At 37.7% G+C, this 19,274-nt stretch overlaps 1 protein-coding gene across 1 annotated transcript in view; it reads left to right on the top strand.

Moving 5' to 3' along the window:
* Nucleotides 1-19,274, top strand: part of NNT (nicotinamide nucleotide transhydrogenase) — a 43,293-nt gene that overhangs the window by 20,594 nt on the left and 3,425 nt on the right. Inside the window, exons 13-18 of the mRNA XM_010171275.1 lie at nt 760-955; nt 1,580-1,813; nt 3,708-3,868; nt 4,618-4,797; nt 9,076-9,235; nt 10,660-10,741. Coding sequence (XP_010169577.1) covers nt 760-955; nt 1,580-1,813; nt 3,708-3,868; nt 4,618-4,797; nt 9,076-9,235; nt 10,660-10,741 — 1,013 coding nt within the window. The remainder of the gene's footprint in view (nt 1-759; nt 956-1,579; nt 1,814-3,707; nt 3,869-4,617; nt 4,798-9,075; nt 9,236-10,659; nt 10,742-19,274) is intronic.

Below are 19,274 nucleotides of genomic sequence, written 5' to 3'. Positions count from 1 at the left end.
CTTTGTTATTTATTGAACAGCTTTCCTATATTACAGCTTAAATATTAGAGCAACTAAATCAGTCTTTGGTTTAAATGTTTCTGAAAGTTCAACTTGGCATGACAGTTAAAGTAGGTATGATATCTCAGTGGGATGAAATTTCAGTGCAGAGGGGTACAAGTGTGGTACCTATAGCACCTTGTTTTGGTAAAGTTTTGTTTGCGTTTGTTTTAATAGTAAGAAAAATCAATGTGTATTGCCTTCTGTGTTTGGAAAAAGTGAATCCAAACTTACCTGTATGCCAGGGGCTTGTAATATATTTGAGTTTTTTCAGTTATCTAGGTGTGCACTGCTCAATTAATTTAAATTTGTTTCTACTTTTCTACTCCTGAAAACAGGAGTTCAGATTTGCTGTAAGCCAATTTTGAAGCTATTCCTGTAATGAACAGGGCAGTTCAGCTTTGGGTTTGTGCTGAAGAAAAACTTACTTCTGAACTGATGACGCAAATTGGCTTGTCTCAAATTTAGTATTCACAGAGCAGATAAACCAAGGTCATAAAGTGGGGAAAAGGTTTTAATAGATATGACATTTTAATTGGCCAAAATCACATCCGGTACAACAGTTTCTTACTGTCCAAAGTTTGACTTCGATTAAGAACTGTGACTTATACACTCTGGAGAAATTAGCCCTTTTGTGTAATGGTCAGAAAGATTTTTGTAATTATTGTGCATTTTTTCTCTACTGCATGTATGAATATATATGTTTTTCTTATTTTAAAGATGATGTATCTGGGCTCAGGCTTATGCTGTGTTGGTGCCCTGGCTGGTCTCTCCACCCAAGGAACAGCTCGTCTTGGAAATGCTTTGGGTATGATTGGTGTTGCAGGAGGTTTAGCAGCCACTCTTGGAGGCCTTAAACCCTCACCTGAATTGTTGGCACAGATGTCAGGTGCAATGGCACTTGGTGGTACCATAGGTATGTGTATGATACTATAAACTAAGAATATATGCTCTGTATGTGCATTTATGGAAGCTGTATATACGCAAAATATTGTATAGCTCACAGGGGAATTGACTAACTTACGTTTATGGTTTTTGTATGTTATCGTGCAAATACGTGAACAAAGAATCATAAGTCCCAGGACTTTTATTAATGCATCAGGATGTGGTAAGGAATGGGGAGACTGGAGCACATAATCTCTGTTAGGGAAACTGGGTATGCAGAGGTGAATGAACTTGCCCAACTTCATACTTCAGTTCCTACATACAGCAGTTCCTGACTGAATGCTACCAAATTACTTTTTTCACACTGTGCTGTCATAATAGAAGATATTGAATTTCTCAATATTTAGTGAAGCTTCCAAGAACATGATATACTTAAATTTTCTGTTTAATTTCCATGATATCTTCATTGCACAAAATACACCTATGCAGCTTTCAGTTAAATACCATAGCAATTTCTAGTGTAGAAATTTTTTTTGCATTGGAACAGGCATGTGTGTGCATGTTCATTGCCCACTGAACCACAATACATTCATTTCTAGCTACACAGGTTGGTTCTTTTTTGTAAGACTTCCCTTCTATCTTCAACTTTCAATAGGTTTGACGATTGCTAAACGCATCCAGATTTCAGATCTGCCTCAGCTGGTGGCTGCTTTCCATAGTTTGGTTGGTTTGGCTGCTGTGCTCACCTGTGTAGCAGAATACATGATTGAATATCCTCACTTTGCTACTGATCCAGCTGCAAACCTTACCAAGATTGTGGCATACCTTGGCACATACATCGGTGGAGTGACTTTCAGTGGCTCTCTTGTTGCTTACGGAAAACTGCAAGGTGAGACCTTCCATTCAAAGTATTTGTTAAAGGCTTTTTTTTCCGCCCAGTGTTTAGATCTGCCTTTAGACTGCTGTGTAATTGGAAAGAAACTTTGTATTTTGCATCAGGTAAAAGTTTATATGTTTAATTCTTATGAGCGTGGGGTTTTTTTCTGTTCAATTTGAGTACAGCTTTAGTTATGAAAGGTTTGTCTTCAGTGCTTGGACATGCTGTGGCTATTACTAAATCTTGTAAGCTTCCCTCAGTTTGTCTTGTCTAGAAAGAAGTGTTACTTTAGTGTTGTTAAGACACTACCTGACCCCGTTTCTGTAATTGATTTTATTGAACTTTTATGATCAGAACTTTATATTCCTGAGCAGTCATTTTAATTGAAACCCTGGTGATGTTGGTCTCGGTGAGCACTGCTAATATTTATGGGATTTTGTTCTTAGCATTGCGAGCTTCATTCAGGTAGGTAGCTTGCAGGATCAGTTGAGACTGCCTCACCTGAAACCATTCAGTTCACCATCTGTCTGCCTACTGTGCAAACTCCATGCTCCATACTTCTTACTGTGTTAATAAATATGCCTTCTAAATTAAACACTCACTAATTCCTGATTCTTATGCACCTGAAGATTTCTTTATTGCATTTATTATTTTTGGTTTTGTAGGCACATAGCTTTTCAGAGACTTGACATAATACCTGTACTAAGAAGTTCTGGCTACAAGCTTCCTGTTACTAATCCTGTTATTAGCTTTGCAATAGTTCCTTTGGGAAACATCTGTTTGCTTTCTTCAGTGTTTAAGAGACCAACCATTGAAGGAGGAAGCATGACATGGATGGAAAGCTGCCTTCTCTAATAATCTTTTGAAGGATTTGTCAGTAGTATGTATTTCTGATGTATTTCTGCTAAGCAGTTACTCATTTATTTCTTCTTAGTTTTTTTTTTTTCTCTTCTCCATCTTATCCCCTCCATCTCTTCAGTGATTTGTGCGCATGTCCCTGGTGAACTTCAGTGCCTGTTTTGGCCCACTCTCCTTTTTTTTGTTGGTTTTTTTTTTTTGGTCCCCCCTTCCATTTTCATAGCAGCACAATAATAAGCTTGTCTGTACTGTTGAACTAGAGGTAGTAAGTCACACACTTTGACTCCTAATCCTAAGACTGTCAGTTCATTCTTTCCATTGAATTCAGCTAAATTTAAATGAGAAACTTGGTAAGTAATTACTTACACCAAAGTGCATTGTTTTTACTCTTTGCCGTATTGTTTAGAGGAAAGTAAAAAAGAAAAATAAAAAAGCCTAGGGTGAAAATAAATATGCAGTTGTCTCTTTAAACTGAATTGGACATAAACCCGCCATTTCCTTCAAGTCTCTGTCAATGTGGGAAGCTGTGTAAAGTCTGTGTGACTGAGGGTATTGGTGAAATTAAAGTATGTGAAAGGAGGAGTGTTTTATATTTGGGGTTGTCTGTGTAGCCATATTTTTCTAACCACACAGCTTTTGAGAAACTGAGATAATTCCTGTACTAAGGATTTCCAGCTAAAAGCTTGCTATTACAGAGCATCACGCACAACATGCAAAGAGTTGGGACCAGAATGAAAGTATGGTGTGTTTTTTGGTTTTTTTAAAAAGGCTTTTCAAGAGGAGGAGATATTTTTGTGATTGTTCTGCAGTACTTCAGTGAGATTAGGAAGTAAAACGAGTTTAAACGGAAATATTTGAGAATCTAAGTTTGAATGTGTTGCAACAGAGTCAGCACAAGGTCTCAGTTTCAACTAACTGCTTTTATTTTCTGCCCCTCCCCTTTTCTTTTTTTAATTTTTCTTTTGCTGAGATATTCAGTCTTCTCTGGGGCAAGAGACGGGCTTTTTTGCACGTATGTGTCAGTCTCTGAATATGCATTTGATTACAGGTATTCTGAACTCTGCACCACTGCTCTTGCCTGGTCGACATGCACTGAATGCGGGGTTGCTGGCTGCCAGTGTTGGCGGAATGATTCCATACATGATTGTTCCTAGTTACACTACAGGAATTACTTGCTTAGGTTCTGTGTCAGCTCTCTCAGCAATAATGGTAAGTTGGGGAATTGCAGGAGATGAAACAAACAAGTAGTTTGTTCTTCAGCTTTGCAAGTTTCCTCTTGATAGTGTATTTTACCATCCTGAGTCATGATCATCATAGTGCCTGTATGCTAACTTGCAGTAGCAAGTAGCAACTAACTTTCCTAAATGTAGCTGTAAACCAGAACTGCTTCAGAGAAGCATGTTTGTATCTAATGACTTTTTGCAGCTGTGACTTAGTGGAGGCTTTTATATGACAAACTGGTATTTTAAAAGACTTTTTGTAAAGTTTATCCTTAAAATACTTAAAAGAGCACTGGATCTACAGGTTATCATGACAACTTCATAAGATTATCTTGGCTTAGAAGTTATCTGTGTAACTTCCCCTATTCACTCACAGCAGCTGTAGCAAAACTTACCCTGAATATTACCATTCTGTAAACTGAGTTTTGGAAAGTCTGCTCGCTCAGTAGGAATCCTTTAATGGTATGAACAGTTCCATGGAACTGTTTGGATGTTTTTGTGGGTCAAAATATGTGACTGAGCACAGGATGAGGACAGTGGAATGCCTTCCTGTCCTCTCTCAGAAGGCAGAGTCAGTAAGTCCCCTTCTAAGGATGCAGCTTGATGTCTCCTACATTGAAAATACTTAAATAGGTCATTAAGTAACTAGATAATTGCTTTTCAGTGCTGCAAGCAGACTGTCTTTATATGTTCTCCTTGGTTGTAGTTTATACTGAATTATTTTCTTTCCTTTTCCAGGGTGTCACTTTAACAGCAGCTATTGGAGGTGCTGACATGCCTGTAGTTATTACTGTCCTGAACAGTTATTCTGGATGGGCTCTGTGTGCTGAGGGCTTCCTACTGAACAACAACTTGCTGACCATTGTGGGTGCACTCATTGGCTCCTCTGGGGCCATCCTCTCTTACATCATGTGTGTGGTAAGAAGTCAGCAGAAATTGTACTTGTTTTCTAATTAATGAAAAACCTTATTCAGCATGTTGACTAGGAAGATAAGCAAGCAGAACACCAAACTGCTAGGTGTTTACAGACTCAAAAATTCTTAATGGGTTGGAACTTTTGGGCTAAAAATCTGTTATCTGTCTTTGTTTTGGAGAGATGAGTACTTCAAAACCGTGAGGAAAGCCTTTGCATTGACTTTGGCATTTGAGGGTAAGAATCTAGGCTCGGATAGGTACAATTACTTGTGCTCAGCTGGTGGGTTTTTTTGTTTGTTTGTTTTTCCAGTCGTGTCACTCTGCATTGTTGTTAAATCTAAGCTAAATTTAAAATTTATCAGCAGGAGATACTTCAAATAGTGAGTTCCTTTAAAAAAAAAAAAAAAAAAGTTTGGTTCGATTAGAGTAATTTAAACTTTGTATTTTTGGAGTGTGGGAAGTGTGCTGCTTCAGAGCAGCTACTTTGAAAGTACCACAGGGTGGCAGCAGGCTTGCATTAATATATTGCTGATACTAATGTCTGTGTCTGAGCAAACTTGAGCTTCAATTCTGTGTGTAAATTGTGTTGGGTTATTAGTAATGGTCTCATTTTCTCTGGAATATTTGTACAGAAGTCTCTTGTTTTCCTGTGTCTCTCCCCTTGAAGAAAACTGTTTACAGTGCAACAGCTGCCAACCTTCTGATTCTCTGTTGTGTAGTTCTGTTGCACTTCTGCTCTTATGTTCTTGTATGGTCAATGTTGTTCTCCTGTCCTGATGTTTTCCTATGGTTTGCTCTGGCTGTGTTCTTTTACTTCATCTGTGTAAAATGAACTTTCATCTGGCTGTGTTCTTTTACTTTACTGATAAATGGTATTGTTACTATGTTAGGGATGTTCAGTATAATTCCTTTTCATCTCTCTTGAGGAACAGTTTCAAAAAAACTTTAAAAAGTATTATTTTTCTGCGTCTTTGTGGAGGTGAGTTCAAATGAACAGTCCCAGGTATGAATTTTAAAGAATCTTGTTCTTCCTTGAACACTTTGTATCTATTTATCAAAAGGAAATCAGATGATGTGGCTCATGAGTCATATTTTTATATATAATTATATATACATATCTATTTGTATACAGTCAGCAGTGTAGTCCATATCAGTAGAAAGATGATGCTTATGGGCAACACAGGTATGAAAAGGATGTTCTTTAAAGATCAAATTCTTGTAAGTCTTGGTGAAAATAAAATCTGTTGGGTATGTATTTACTAGTAGGCATAGTCACTCTACCTTCATTTTCCTTTTCTTATCCCCTTCTTTTTTAAATTTATTTTATTACTAGCTCCTGTCAGCACTCACAGAGTTTTGAGCTACTTGCATCTGGTGGTTAGAGGAATCTAGGTAAATAGGAAGCTTGGGGAAGTAATTAGCAAAACAGTTGTGCAGTGATAGAGTGGCTTTCCTCTATGTATTTCTCAAATTTCAGGAAGTTTAGTTTTTTGAGGTAGTATTCTAGAAATCTTGTACTGCTTCACGTAAGCTTAAACAATTAAAGTTGATCAGCCAGTAAAATTAAAATTATTTTGTATAATTTCCGCACAATAAGCGGAATAACTTGTTTCTAGCCCAACATTTTTCTTTTCTGCTTTACTTCCTTTAATGGAAATCATTACTTGTAAAAGCATTGTTATAATCAGGGCATTCAGTATCATTGTCATGAAGCTTCATTTCAGGAGAAAAAGTGCTCAAGAATTTCAGTAAACTCTGCTTTAGGCTGTTGCAGCCTGTGCTAATGAAGCAACAGTTTTTCCCTGCTTTGTTTTTCCTTTTTTTTTTTCCTTTCCAGTATGACTTCCATCCAAAGTAGTATATTTATTGAAGCTTATGTAGTACAGATAAAAAGGTATTTGTGTGGAAACATGTTAATGGTTAAAATCTTATTTTTACAGCATTTCCAATTACTTTTTGTGATAAAACTGTAGTTTAGTCATCTAAAGCCTTTCCAGATAATCTCTTAAAGCCTGAGTTGGTAAAAATTGACCAACATTTATTCAGATAACCACTTAGTTTTTGCACTTTGTATCTGCTTGATTTTCCCACCCATCCCTCTTTTATGCCTATTAGTAGAGTGAGTTAAGGACAAAGAATTTAACTTCAAAACAAAAAAGCCAAGGCCTGTACTGTTCACTCATCCTGTGAATTGTAACTTCTTTTATAACAATAATGTGTCTTCTTCAGAACATTTGATTGTATTAGCATGTCCTTCTCCCTTTTTTTTTTGCATAGTGAATACGTGATGATTGCAATTTATAGCAACTTAGTATGCTTAGGGATGGGGAAAATGCTTCAGTTTGATGAGGAACCATTAATTGGAGTGAGGAAATGCAGTAAGAGAAGGGACAAATTGTGTTAGTCTTATAAATTGCATGTTGGCCCATTACTTGTACTAGCTGTGTCTTACCTGGAAGGACTTGGAGTTCTCAGGGGTGAAGGGTTTGGTTTTATCTGGGCTGTAAACTCCTGGCCAGCATCAGTTGTGTGTACACAGCACAGCGGTTTTTGCTGGTAGTTGGATTATCTGTGAATGGTGAAGCCCGCACTTTATTCATACACGTTTGTGGTCTGTGGTTATAAAGAAGCTGAAATAGGCTATAGATGAGTTTCCAAGCTGTCCTGGTGGTGAGTAGGTCTTAGCTGCATTGGTTAATTGTTGCTTGATGAGGTCTTGGCTCATTTTGAAGTCTCCTGTACCACTCCCTTTTTTGCCAGACTTCCCTCCTCTTTCCTCCTGTCTCTGGTGCAGAGCCAGGCAAGGGTGCTTCAATCTCATGTTTGCTTTTTGGGGATTCTCAGATTTCTAATAGTATTGGAACTTTTTTTCCTTTGGCCTGGTCTTACTGTTGTCTTTTGGTTTAGATATGCATAGAAAGTGCTTTGCTTCTTGTGTGAGTTTAGCGTGTGCAACATCTGAAGAGGGTACTCTTCTGTCTAGGCTGTCTTACGTGATACTTAACTGCTGTAGTATACGAAGTAGTCTGTTTTCCTGTTTTAATATTGTGATACATGCCAAAGGCAGTGTGTTCTTAGAGGTTACGAACTACTGCCTACTGCAGAGGGTAGAAAGCTGCTGATTTCACTGCATTTGTATGCCTTTCTTACAGTATCTGAATCAGTGATGATTTATCAGGATAAACAAGAGTTCTAGTATCTTTCTTGTGCTTGTTTGCTAAATGATGAATTTCACAGAATGGCTTATCTTCTAAGGCTGTAGCAAAAAAACCCCTGTGGAGTTGCATGATTTGAAGTGCTGGTGTAAAATGGACACTTGGAAGCATACTTTTGTGTGGGTGTTTCCTCTTGCTTGTGTGTGTGCCTCTCCAGATCCATTCTTAAATTTTGCTGTGGTTTCTAGGCTAGCACAGCAGATGTATGACACACATGTTTAATTAAAGAAGCAATTTATCCTGTTCCTTTCCTGCTTCTAAAGTTTTGTTTACTGCAGTTACAAGTTTTGCCTGCTTCCAGATATTGCCAGATACTGCTTTGGGACCACACTCACAAGGAGATATGCCAGTGAAAGCATTTAGCCCGTGGCTTTTCCTGGATATGTATCTACAGAGCCGAATTTTCAGGATGTGTGCTCCTCTTAAAGCTCCTAGTTTAAGATTTCTTGTTCCCCTTTGGTGCTCAGCCAGTAAGTTAATGGCCCCCTTCAGTTCACTACAATTTGTTTTGAGTTAGCTTTGTGTTCTTTCGTGTGTTGATGCTGCAGGAGCTTTGCTTCTGTACTACCTGTAAGAGCTAAGTGGTTTCCATGCTGTCATGTAGCAGTTCTGTGCTTAAATGTTGAATTACTTAAGACCTTAGGAAAATATCTTGCAAGAACTGTGTGTGTGTGTGTGTGTGTGTGTGTGTGTGTGTTTGTATATATGTATGTTAAAAAGAAAAGTTCTATGATTGAATATGCATTCTTTTATATGTCACTTATAAGAAAAAAAAGAGACCAATATTTGCTGTTTGTGTCGTTTTGTTCATTGTCTTGGGGAAATGCTAGTGCTCTCTCGTTACATTTGTAATATCATGTGTTAGAAGCTGATTATTTGGCTACTGCTGAGTGAATCTGGCTCTCTATTTTAAGAAGCGTGTTTTAAAAAGTTCTGAGTTGTAAGTAGGCACAGATAAAGACTGTTGTCAGGAAGGCTTTAATATTTTCAGAAGTTTTCTTTGTGGACATCTCTCCTTTATTTTTAGGTTTCATCTTTAGCTGACAAAAAACCTCTTGTCTTTCAGGCTATGAACCGTTCCCTGGCAAATGTGATTCTAGGGGGCTATGGCACCACATCAACAGCTGGTGGGAAGCCTATGGAAATTACTGGAACCCACACAGAAATCAATGTAGACAATGCAATTGAAATGATAAAGGAAGCCAATAATATTATTATTACACCAGGTAAGACACTCTGGACACATACAGCAAGATGTTCAGAGGATGTATTATTAAAAAATAACGTCAAACAAACAAAAACGCAAAACAAAACAAAAAAAACTGTAGCCTGTCTTGCAGTTGCAACACAGCAGCAGCATGTCAAATGATGACTAGATCTGTGGGTTCTGTTTTTTCTTCCCAGATTAGTCATCATTCCTCTGTGTAGACATGTGTATGGCACTTTATTTTTCCTTGTGTGTGTGTCTCTTCAAAAATTGTCCTATTTATTTAGATTTTAAATTCTTCACAACGAAGACTGTCTTTTGTAAATTATGTTTTAAGTTAATTTTGTGTACAGTTGTGGTGTGAGTTTCCAAGTACTACCACAGTACCAGTGGTACCAGTAATAAAATATCTGTCTGTTAAGTTACTAAAAGAGAATATTTTGTTTATAAATCTTATCTACTTGCTCAATTCTGCATTGTTTTATTTTAAAAAGGCGGAAAAACTTAGTGTACAATAAGTACTGGAATTAAAGTAGAAAAATCCCTGAAAACTAAAACCCCGAGTTGTCTGAAATTATTATGATGGCTGTAGGCTCATATGGTTCAATAGCACATTCCCTGTTAGAAGAGGTCAGGTAGGGAATAGCTCAAAACTTGTTTTCCTTCAATTCAACGGTACAGCTGTTGTGTTAAATTTATTTTAGCATTGGAATGAGAAGAATGCTGAAAAGAAGGTAATTTGTATTTTGCTTCAGCTTAAATGAGAACATCAATGAAGTAGTGTTTTACTTTGTTTCCAACAAAGCTTGCAAATGTCTTCAAGGAGTTTGCCTCTCAGTCCTGTAGTCAAACCTTCAGGACACCATTAATAATTTATACTTGGATTTTCTTCCTGGGTATTACTGCTCTGATGAATTAATTCAGACAGAAAGACTGAAAATAATATTTGCTGCTAAAAGCCGTATTCAACTACTATATTTGCATTATGCAAATCCAAAATTTTGTTGAGGATATGGTGGTGAAGTAACCTGATAGTCGCCTCTTTATCAATTTTTCAGTGTACCTGTCTGAAACATCCTTTTTTGATAAAGGAGCATGTGTTTTTGTGAAGCTGAAATAAGTTACTTGTGTAGCTTAACTGGTCAAACCACTACACTGTGGTCAGGAGTCCAAAAAGATGAGATGAATTACAGTGGCCAGTCTGAAACTGTGCTGGGAATATTTGAGTATCTCATCTCTATTGCTATCTATCTATCTATCTATCTATCTATCTATCTATCTATCTATTTATATCTATATATATAGAGAGAGCTATATTAATTTTTTGTCTATTTATTTTTAATTAGGAGAGCTTCTGTTTGTGTGGAAAGTACACTTACTGTCTTTCACAATTCTGTCTACAGTTAAACAGAAAAATAGCTTAAAATTTGGAAATTCTTTCAGGTTATGGTTTGTGTGCAGCAAAAGCTCAGTATCCCATAGCTGATCTGGTGAAGATGTTGAGAGAACAAGGGAAAAATGTCAGGTAAGTACTTTCCTTGATGAAATATTACAGGTTTGTTGTTTTTTATTTTATTTTATTTTTATTTGTTTCATTAAAATCCCTTACAAGTCTGTGTTTTGGTTTAACTTTTCTTCCAGCATTTGTTATTTTGCTGATTTCTCTCCAGAAGTACTAGCTGGAGGAATGCTCTAGTCTCATTAACATATAGCTAAATATCTAGAAATTTCATGCTTTAGTGTAGAAGGTATTTCTACCTTTTACTGATTTTGAGGACTTAAGATCCCTTACTCCTTTATACTCTTGCTGAATTTGGTTTTTGGAAGTAGCTCCAGCAGTTGGAGAATAATTTTTTATTGGTGATGGTTTTTTGGTTTTGTTTTTTGTTTGGTGTTGTACTGAAGTTCAGTTAAAAAGAATGTCTTTGAAATTCAACACTTCATTGTAGCAACAAAATCTTACTTTTTTGAAAGGTAGGTTAATTAGCTCTCTTGAGATACATATGCTCTGTCTTTAGATATATTAGTACTTCTCTACAAAATAAGCAGTGAAATTTTTTGAAAAATAAAACTTTAATCTAACTTTTTGTATTGTGTTCAAGAGAACAGTTAGCAGCCTTTTCTAAAGGTGAAGGTTGGAGGGCTCTGTGAAAGCAACCACTTTGTAGAAATATGTTATTGTGAGGAGTAATCACAACAGCTGACTTCAGTGCAGGGAAAGCAGGGAGAGTAGTTTTTCTTTTTGCTTGTAGTCAGTGGGGAGAAAGCACAGGCTTAATTTAAGTGCTTTTAATTGCCTCCTAGAAAACCTCCATTAAGAGTGATAATTTACTAGGCTAAGTAGCTTTAATATTTTATTTTTCTAAAGTCCCTATTTGCTAAGGAAATGGACCTCTCTACTTGTGGAACTGTTGGGGAATAGTTAAAACGGGTGCAATGAGAGGGAATAGTGGAGGCTTCTAGGTGGGAAGTGAGAGCCTCCTGCAGTGTGGCCAAGCGCTTGCTAGGATCAGTCCGGTGTGAAGTGGAAGAGTGAATCAGGTAGCAGCCTCTACACCAAGAATATGGGACTTTGTTATTTCCTGAGATAGGTGACTTGCATTAGTAGAAGTAATGCTTAGTTCATACTACACAGCAACATTTATAAATGAAAAAAAAGAGTAACATCCAAGTCTAATAGGCACGTTTGAAACAATGCTGGCAAGAATTAGCTACACTATCATGTTAGATGGCCTTCTTAGGTTAAAAGTCTACCTTGCCTTTTTACTCTTCTAAAAATTTTGAAGACCTGTTAGTTGTGCAACAAAGAACCTTTCTTGGCTAATTTGATGGCAGTGTCGTGTGCTTTTGGCTTTCCTTTTAGTGCTTCTGCGGGGACAAGCTCTATTTTTTATCACCCTTGGTGATATTAAAGATTATTGTTTTTGCCTTTTATGTTGGCTTTGCAGGGGAGAAATGTGAATGAATCCTTGAAATAAATACTTATACTTGAAATGATTCAATTTCAGGAAGGGATCTCCACAGTGGTTACCTAGTATTTTAATGAAATAAATCTGTATTTACAGTTTGTGGTAATTCAGGCCTTTCATCACTTTGCGGAGCTCCCGCGGTGTTCATTGAGTGCAGCTGCTGTCCCTCTGGTTTCAGTAGGCCTGGAGTGCCTTGGGACCCTAGTGTGCTCACCATCCAGATGTAGTGACACTCTCACACATCCGCTGTGGAGGAGTGCCAGCGTGGACATACGATTGTCATCAATTTGTAATGCCCATACCATGCCAAGAAAAATTGCGTCTGTCATATGGTCTTTTTTTGCTTCATGGCTCACAATTGATCCAGAGAAGCTGTTGTTTTCATTTACTTTGCCTATAGCCATAACATGCTTAGTGAAGAGTGCATATTATATAACATGATGCCTAACCTTTGATTAGGGTTTAAATTTAGAAATACAGGAGAGTCTGGAAACATCAGGCTCTTAGTTATTAAATTGCATAGCCAACATCATCGCTTACTTGAGGTGGGCTTGCAGCAGATCACATCTTTAATACATTAGTAGGATCACAAAGAAACCTGGATACTGCTGAGCTTTCATTATAGCTTTTCCTTGTTATGGATATATAAAACAACAAAACTTTTTGTAGGCTAAATCCTGTAGTCCTCAGAATCCATTGACCTGGAGAAGAAATGCTTGTTCTACAACTGGTGTCGTATTTCTGCAGTGTTACAACCAAGTAAATTGTTGAAAGTTCTCACCTCACTGAAGTTCTTCAGCCATGTGCCGTGTTGTTCATAGGCCCAAGTTGTGAAATTCTGCTTTCTTCTGTATAACTAAGTTATATTCTATAGTAATTCTATATATAGATATGTAATTGTTGTATGGATTGTAGTACAGTTTGAAACTGTATACATTCCCATATCTGCATGGATAATGGACACTATCCATGTCCACATTAGTTTAACTATCTTACCTTTGCCACAGTATGACTTTCCTAAGACATTTTCTATCGGTGTGTTTTGTTTTCCTGCGCAGTAAGAACTTCTTGATAAGACAAATGTGTTGCAGGGTGAAAGGACTCTTAAAATTGTACCTTTGTATAGGCTTTCTAGTTCTAACTCCTAATTAAATGTGGTGGTTTTCTGGTAACTCTTATAGTTGAGAGAAATGCTATTACCTCTTTAATAGTCTTTCAGATTAGTTGCTAATGTGTTAGTCTTTTGGTTTGTTTGTTTGGTTTGGTTTTGGGTTTTTTAAACCTGATTTTTATAGGTGGATATCTTGAAGGACTTGGATTTCTGTCTTCTGAGGCTGGAGAATCTAATGACTTTTGAGCACATGGAAACACAGGTTTCTTACATTTTTGAAAACATGATAGCATGGGTTTGGTGTTCAACCTGCATTTTTGGATTTTTATTTTTACCTCTGTGACTAAGCTCTAATCAAATGTGTTGAGGATTCTAGGTTTTTTATAAAACGACATTGTTCTAATTGCTTGTGAGTAATAGAACATGTGGATGGGTACCACTTCCACATTTATAAACTTAAATACAACTACAAAATAAAACTGATTAACTTCAGTAGTTTAATTATATCAATTTACAGTCATCATTCTTTGTTACTCTACAAGAAAATCTATAAGAATTTTAAAGGATGAGCTGTTAAGATGATGTCCCAACCAAAATTAACATACTGCATAGCTCAGGTGTGCATAAAATGGAAATTACTGTCACTGCTGAATGGCAGCATAAGAGCAATGTGCATTGATGCAAGTTTCTAGGAAGCTGCATTGTGCTTCTTGGAAGATATTAAGAGTGTACATGTGTGTCAATTCTCAGTTTGTTTTTTACCATAGAATCATAGAATCGTTTGGTTGGAAGAGACCTTTGAGATCATCTAGGACCTAGATTCTAGGTCAATGTTCCAACCAGGGACATGCTTCTTTTTTTTTTTTTTTTTTTTTTAAATACTTCCAGGTATGGTTACTCAACCACTTCCCTAGGTAGCCTGTTACAGTGTGTGATGAACCTTTCAACGAAGAAATTTTTCCTGATATCCAATCTGAACCTCCCTTGGCGTAACTTGAGGCTGTTTCCTCTTGTTCTATCACTGGTAACCTGGTCCTGTTTGCCACACTGTTTCTGATGCAAGCCGGGATGCCATCGGCCTCCTTGGCCATCTGAGCATGCTGCTGGGTCATGTTCAGCTGCTGTCGACCAACATCCCCGGGTCCTGTTCCACCAGGCAGCTTTCTGGTGACTCTTCCCAAAACCTGTAGTGTTACATGGGGTTGCTGTAACCCAAGGGCAGGACCCGGCACTTGGCCTTGTTGAACCTCATACAGTTGGTTGCAGCCCATTGATCCAGCCTGTCCAGGTCCCTCTGTAGAGCCTTCCTACCCTCAAGCACATCAACACTTCCTCCCAGCGTAGTGTTATCTGTGAATTTACTGAGGGTGCATTTAATCCCTTTGTCCAGATCATTGATAAAGATGATAAACAGAACTGGCCCCAACACTGACCCTGGGGAACACCACTTGTGACCGGCCTCCAGCTGGATTTAACTCCATTTACCACCACTCTTTGGGCCTGGCCATCCAGCCGGTTTTTAACCTGGCAGAGGTCAAATATAGTCAAATTAACTGGGTGGGTTCTGAATTACTAATGCTGCAGATGAAGGGAGAAATGTAGTCAAAGAGATCTGTTAGCTCAACTGCCATATCAGTGTAGCTGGAGAGAAGGAGCAAAGCTTGCTGTACCTGATCTGATTCTGCAAGAATGCAGCTATAGCTGTATGTTCCTGGGGTTGTAGTGTACGTATGTCATTGGTTCCATATGGGTCAGCTCAGTTCCTTGTGACCTTGCCAAGTCAGTTTGTGATGCTTTGTGGAGGCAGGCTCTTCTTTCTTCCCTGCATTTGGGTTCTTGAGAGGGTTATTGCATTGAACTAAGGTCCGTGCCATGTATTTGGATCTTGCCCTTGCTGTGATAAACTGTAGTGTTTGGATATAGGGAGCCAGTACCAACTCTCACTTACATATACTTAATTTAACTATTTTAGTTCAGTTTAAATTTAACTGACCTCAGCCCAGCAGAGCCACGGAGCTTAATCCATGCTGAAGTACTCTTTCTGGGGACATGTTGTTGCCTCAGGCATGACACCAGGCCTAAACTAGCTAAGCTGGCTATATGCTTTGGTGCTGGTAATCTTACATAGTCATCTACAATATGTGATGAGAACATTACACTGTGGTACTTACAAGTCATGCTACTCCACACTGTTATATCGCAGGATTCAAGCTGTGGAGTATCAGACTGATGCACTTGTCAGTTCATCAAGGGTTTGTTGATTTTTTTTCCCCCCTTCCTGTTAGCTTGAATAACAGTTTATAGTCTGTACTGAAAACAGAGATGTAGAGGTGTCAAAACACAAATAAAGTGAATTGGGGCGGGGGGGGGAGATGAGGTGAGGCAAAACCCATGGGCAAATTATCCTCTGTATATGCAGGTTCTGAATTGCTGTGTAAGCTAAATTAGACACCAGCCAGATGTTACTTACCCAGATCACTCTGTCCAGCTTTGGTATAATGACAGGAATCCTATCTTTACATGCATTAGGTGGTCTGGAAACACTTCTGCATTGGGTTAGGTACCTGTTAGTTCTTTTAGTATAGATTACAAGAATGTTATCTAGCCAGTTGTAATAAGGACAGATGATGACTTTATGAACTGTATAATAAGTAATTTCCATTCTGAGATTTTTCAGTAATTTTTAATGTAGTAGTTGTCTTGTTCACAACTACTATAATTAACTTCATATTACTTTAAGGAACTTTTTTTTCCCCTGAATTTAAATGCTTTCTGTACTGAAAGTGCTGTCCTAGATATGACATGTATGTTGGGAGTTTTAGAATTTTAGTCTGAATTTGCACTCCTTGTATTACAAGAAAAGATGGAAAATACAAACTTAATTTTTCAGTTTGCTGTGTTGTCTTTCCAAAGCTAAAAAGTGTCTGAAGGAGGCTGATTAAAGAGGCTGAATAGCCTTGTCTGGTACTCATGCTTTTTGGGTGCGAAGTTTTAGTAGCAAGGAGGTATATGCTCACTTCAGTGTATCTGAAAATTGGAAGTGATAAGCAAGCCCCACATTACAAATCAGGGTCAAGAGAAAAAATTCCTGATGAATTCTGTGTCTCAGTGAACTACCAGAATGATGTTCAAGTCAGACACAGTATGATTGTGAATCTTTGTTATGGATACAGTATACGTAGACTGAAAGCTTCATGTCAGTAAAGAGAAAGTCAGGAGGAGTTAGAGATTTCTTCTTGATTTAGAAACCAACCAACCAACCTAAGGGAGTTCTTGCATAACTGATACTAAAAGCATATGAAGGAAACATAGCAATTTTTAACTTTAAAACATTTTTACCGTGAAATATGTCTCTCTTTCGTGTGTTGAATTTTTGAATATGAATGAGGTTCATATTTTGGACATCTGGGAGAGTATATGTGACAAAATGTTTCTGCCATAGTGCTCATAGCTTTGAAGAACTACTGCTGTTGTAAGTCAGGAGCAAGATATACAGCTTTTATTAGTCAGGTTGTGAACCATCAAGGATTTTAGCTATCTCTTCTCCATGCTTACCTGAATTCTCCTTTCTGTTGGACAGGCTGATTTCACTCCAGGTGCATATAGATCTTATCTTGTGAAATAATGAAAGCCTTAGAGAAGCTCATGTTTTTAATGATCCTTTTTAACACACTTACACATCTTGTTTCAAGAGGTACTGGCAGGCTACTGTCATGTTTGGTTAACAGGCTCTTAGAAGCAGATTGCTGGGAGTCACTTCAGTATTTTCCAGAAAGCTTTTGTATGAGCAGCTTTCTCAACCCTTGTGAATGCGCAGTATGTGGTTTCAAGGAGAGTCTGTCAGAAATCTCCTAACTACTGATGGTTCATGCCATAACTCTTCCTGAAGGAAGATAATTTGTCTCTTGCTTTGATTCTTTCTTTCCCTCTTGCCAGGAATGGTGAGGTCAAAGGTGAAATTCATTCTCTTGGCAGCTAAAATTTTGGCTTTGCAGCACTTGAAATAAGATTGTATGTGATACAGTATTTAATAGAAACCTCACGAGTATTTTGTTTTGTGTATTGCCAAAGCAGCTTTAGTCGCAAAGATGCTCGAATAATTTTATTAGAAACAAAAGAGAGTTTTGTTGGAAAAATCTGCTTTCAGTGCCAGAAGAGTGATGAGTTTTCTCAAGTATACTTCAGAATAAGAGTTCTTCTACTGTATTGTAAGTGATTGAATTTGGTACACTTTAGGACTAGCTGCAGTACTACACATGGCTTATATTACTGAGTGACTGGTGTGAACCGTAAGCTGTTAATATTTTCTCCTGTATATTTGTTCTCTTTTTTCTGATTTTAGGTATTACCCCTTGCAACAGAATCTCAAATGTTTACTAGCTGAATACAATCTATTCTTTTTGTTTCTTTGAAAGCATTCCTTTTAAAGCTAACTTTTATCCTGCTGTTTGACCTAAAGCTTAAAATTGTTGTACATCTAGTATTATGTGGATTGATCATATGTCCTTAATTTTGTTTCTGGAGTTCCAATTGTCTCATCTTTGCGTTGTGTTAGTGTTGTCTTGCTGATGGAGTGCTCAGTTGCCCTTTTAAGGATGTATTTGTACAATGTTAAATTCACAAGTGGTCTGTGTTGATTGGACTGTGATTTGAGGACCATCAATGATGTGTTATCCACTTCCATCGAAGTGGAGTTGAAAATAGAAATATGTGAAAATTCCTCTGTGAGGGCAAGTTGATTCATCAGTCTTTCCCCCCCTTTCTGAAGAAGCCTGTAGTCCTTTTATTGCATTCCTGGCTCACTTGGATTTCTACTCAGAAATTTCTGTTCAGAAATCCAAGAATTTATAGTTTTCTCCTGGGTATTTTCTGTCTCTTTGAAACTACATGTAGGGTTCCTTATTAAACATTTAACTTCAACCATATACAACATTTATCTGAGGCATTTCTGGTTTGCTTGAGTCAGCATTACATTTGGTGATAGCTCCAGAGCTGGAAAGACAGAAAATACACACAACAGTAGACATTGATATGCCTAGGTTTTTTTAAGGGCCAGTAAATGAGCAGAAGAGTACAATCTACCCACAAGAAATAGATTTGATTGTAACCAAAATATGTCTTTGGGAGTTGTAACTGAACCAATTTAACACCTCCATTCTGAACTTTGCCTTAACACCTCCCGCTACCACCCTGTGTGTCTGTCTGAATTTTTGGTAACTCGTAAGCAGTGTATTTTCTCCAAGTTGTTTTTGAGCTGTTCTGAAAACATTACTTAAACTATTTTGCTTAAACTGGTATAGCTTCTTAGCTCTCCACCTTCTTACTGCCCCTCTTTTTTTTTTTTTTTCTTTTTTTTTAACTCCTAAATTCAATCGTGAGAAGAAAGTGATAGGTTAACCTAATTAAAGTATTGTCTTTTGCTTGAAGTAGAGTCCCTGGTAATTTTTCTTTTGGGTTGGAGTGTTAAGGCTGTGCTAATCATTACTCTAGAGATACCTGAGTCAGTAAGGTCATTTGCCAAGGGCATTTCTAGGTCTAGGAGTGGTTTTGCTTCAGGAAGGCTGCACAATCTTGTGGCCTTTTCATGAAGAGTGTTATATTATGGCCAGTTAATTTACTTTGTGGTACTTCCGTGTTTCAGTGATGTAAGGGAACTGCAAAGCATATTAATGTGAGTGGTGCTTTTGCAGCTAAAAGACTTATTCATAAAAAACCAAAGGTATCTGTCACAGAGTTTTAAACATGGTACTGAAGTGAATGCTTGCTATGTGTGATATGGCTCAGGCTGATGGTTGTAGCCAGACAAGATGATAAAATAGTCCTGTTACTTTCAAAAGTAATTGAAGAAAAGCTTGTTGGTATAAGCTGCTGCTGGGTGGAAAACTTGCTCTGTTGGCTCACCTGGCAATGATGTGTTCCCAGGCATTTCTGGCCATGAGTTCCTCCTGTGTTGTCACCAGAAGTGTCCAGCAGGCTCT

Source organism: Antrostomus carolinensis, unplaced genomic scaffold (assembly GCF_000700745.2).
Source record: "Antrostomus carolinensis isolate BGI_N321 unplaced genomic scaffold, ASM70074v2 scaffold19657, whole genome shotgun sequence".
NCBI classification, from domain to species: Eukaryota; Metazoa; Chordata; class Aves; order Caprimulgiformes; family Caprimulgidae; genus Antrostomus; species Antrostomus carolinensis.
This window is presented reverse-complemented; position numbering and strand designations above follow the sequence as displayed.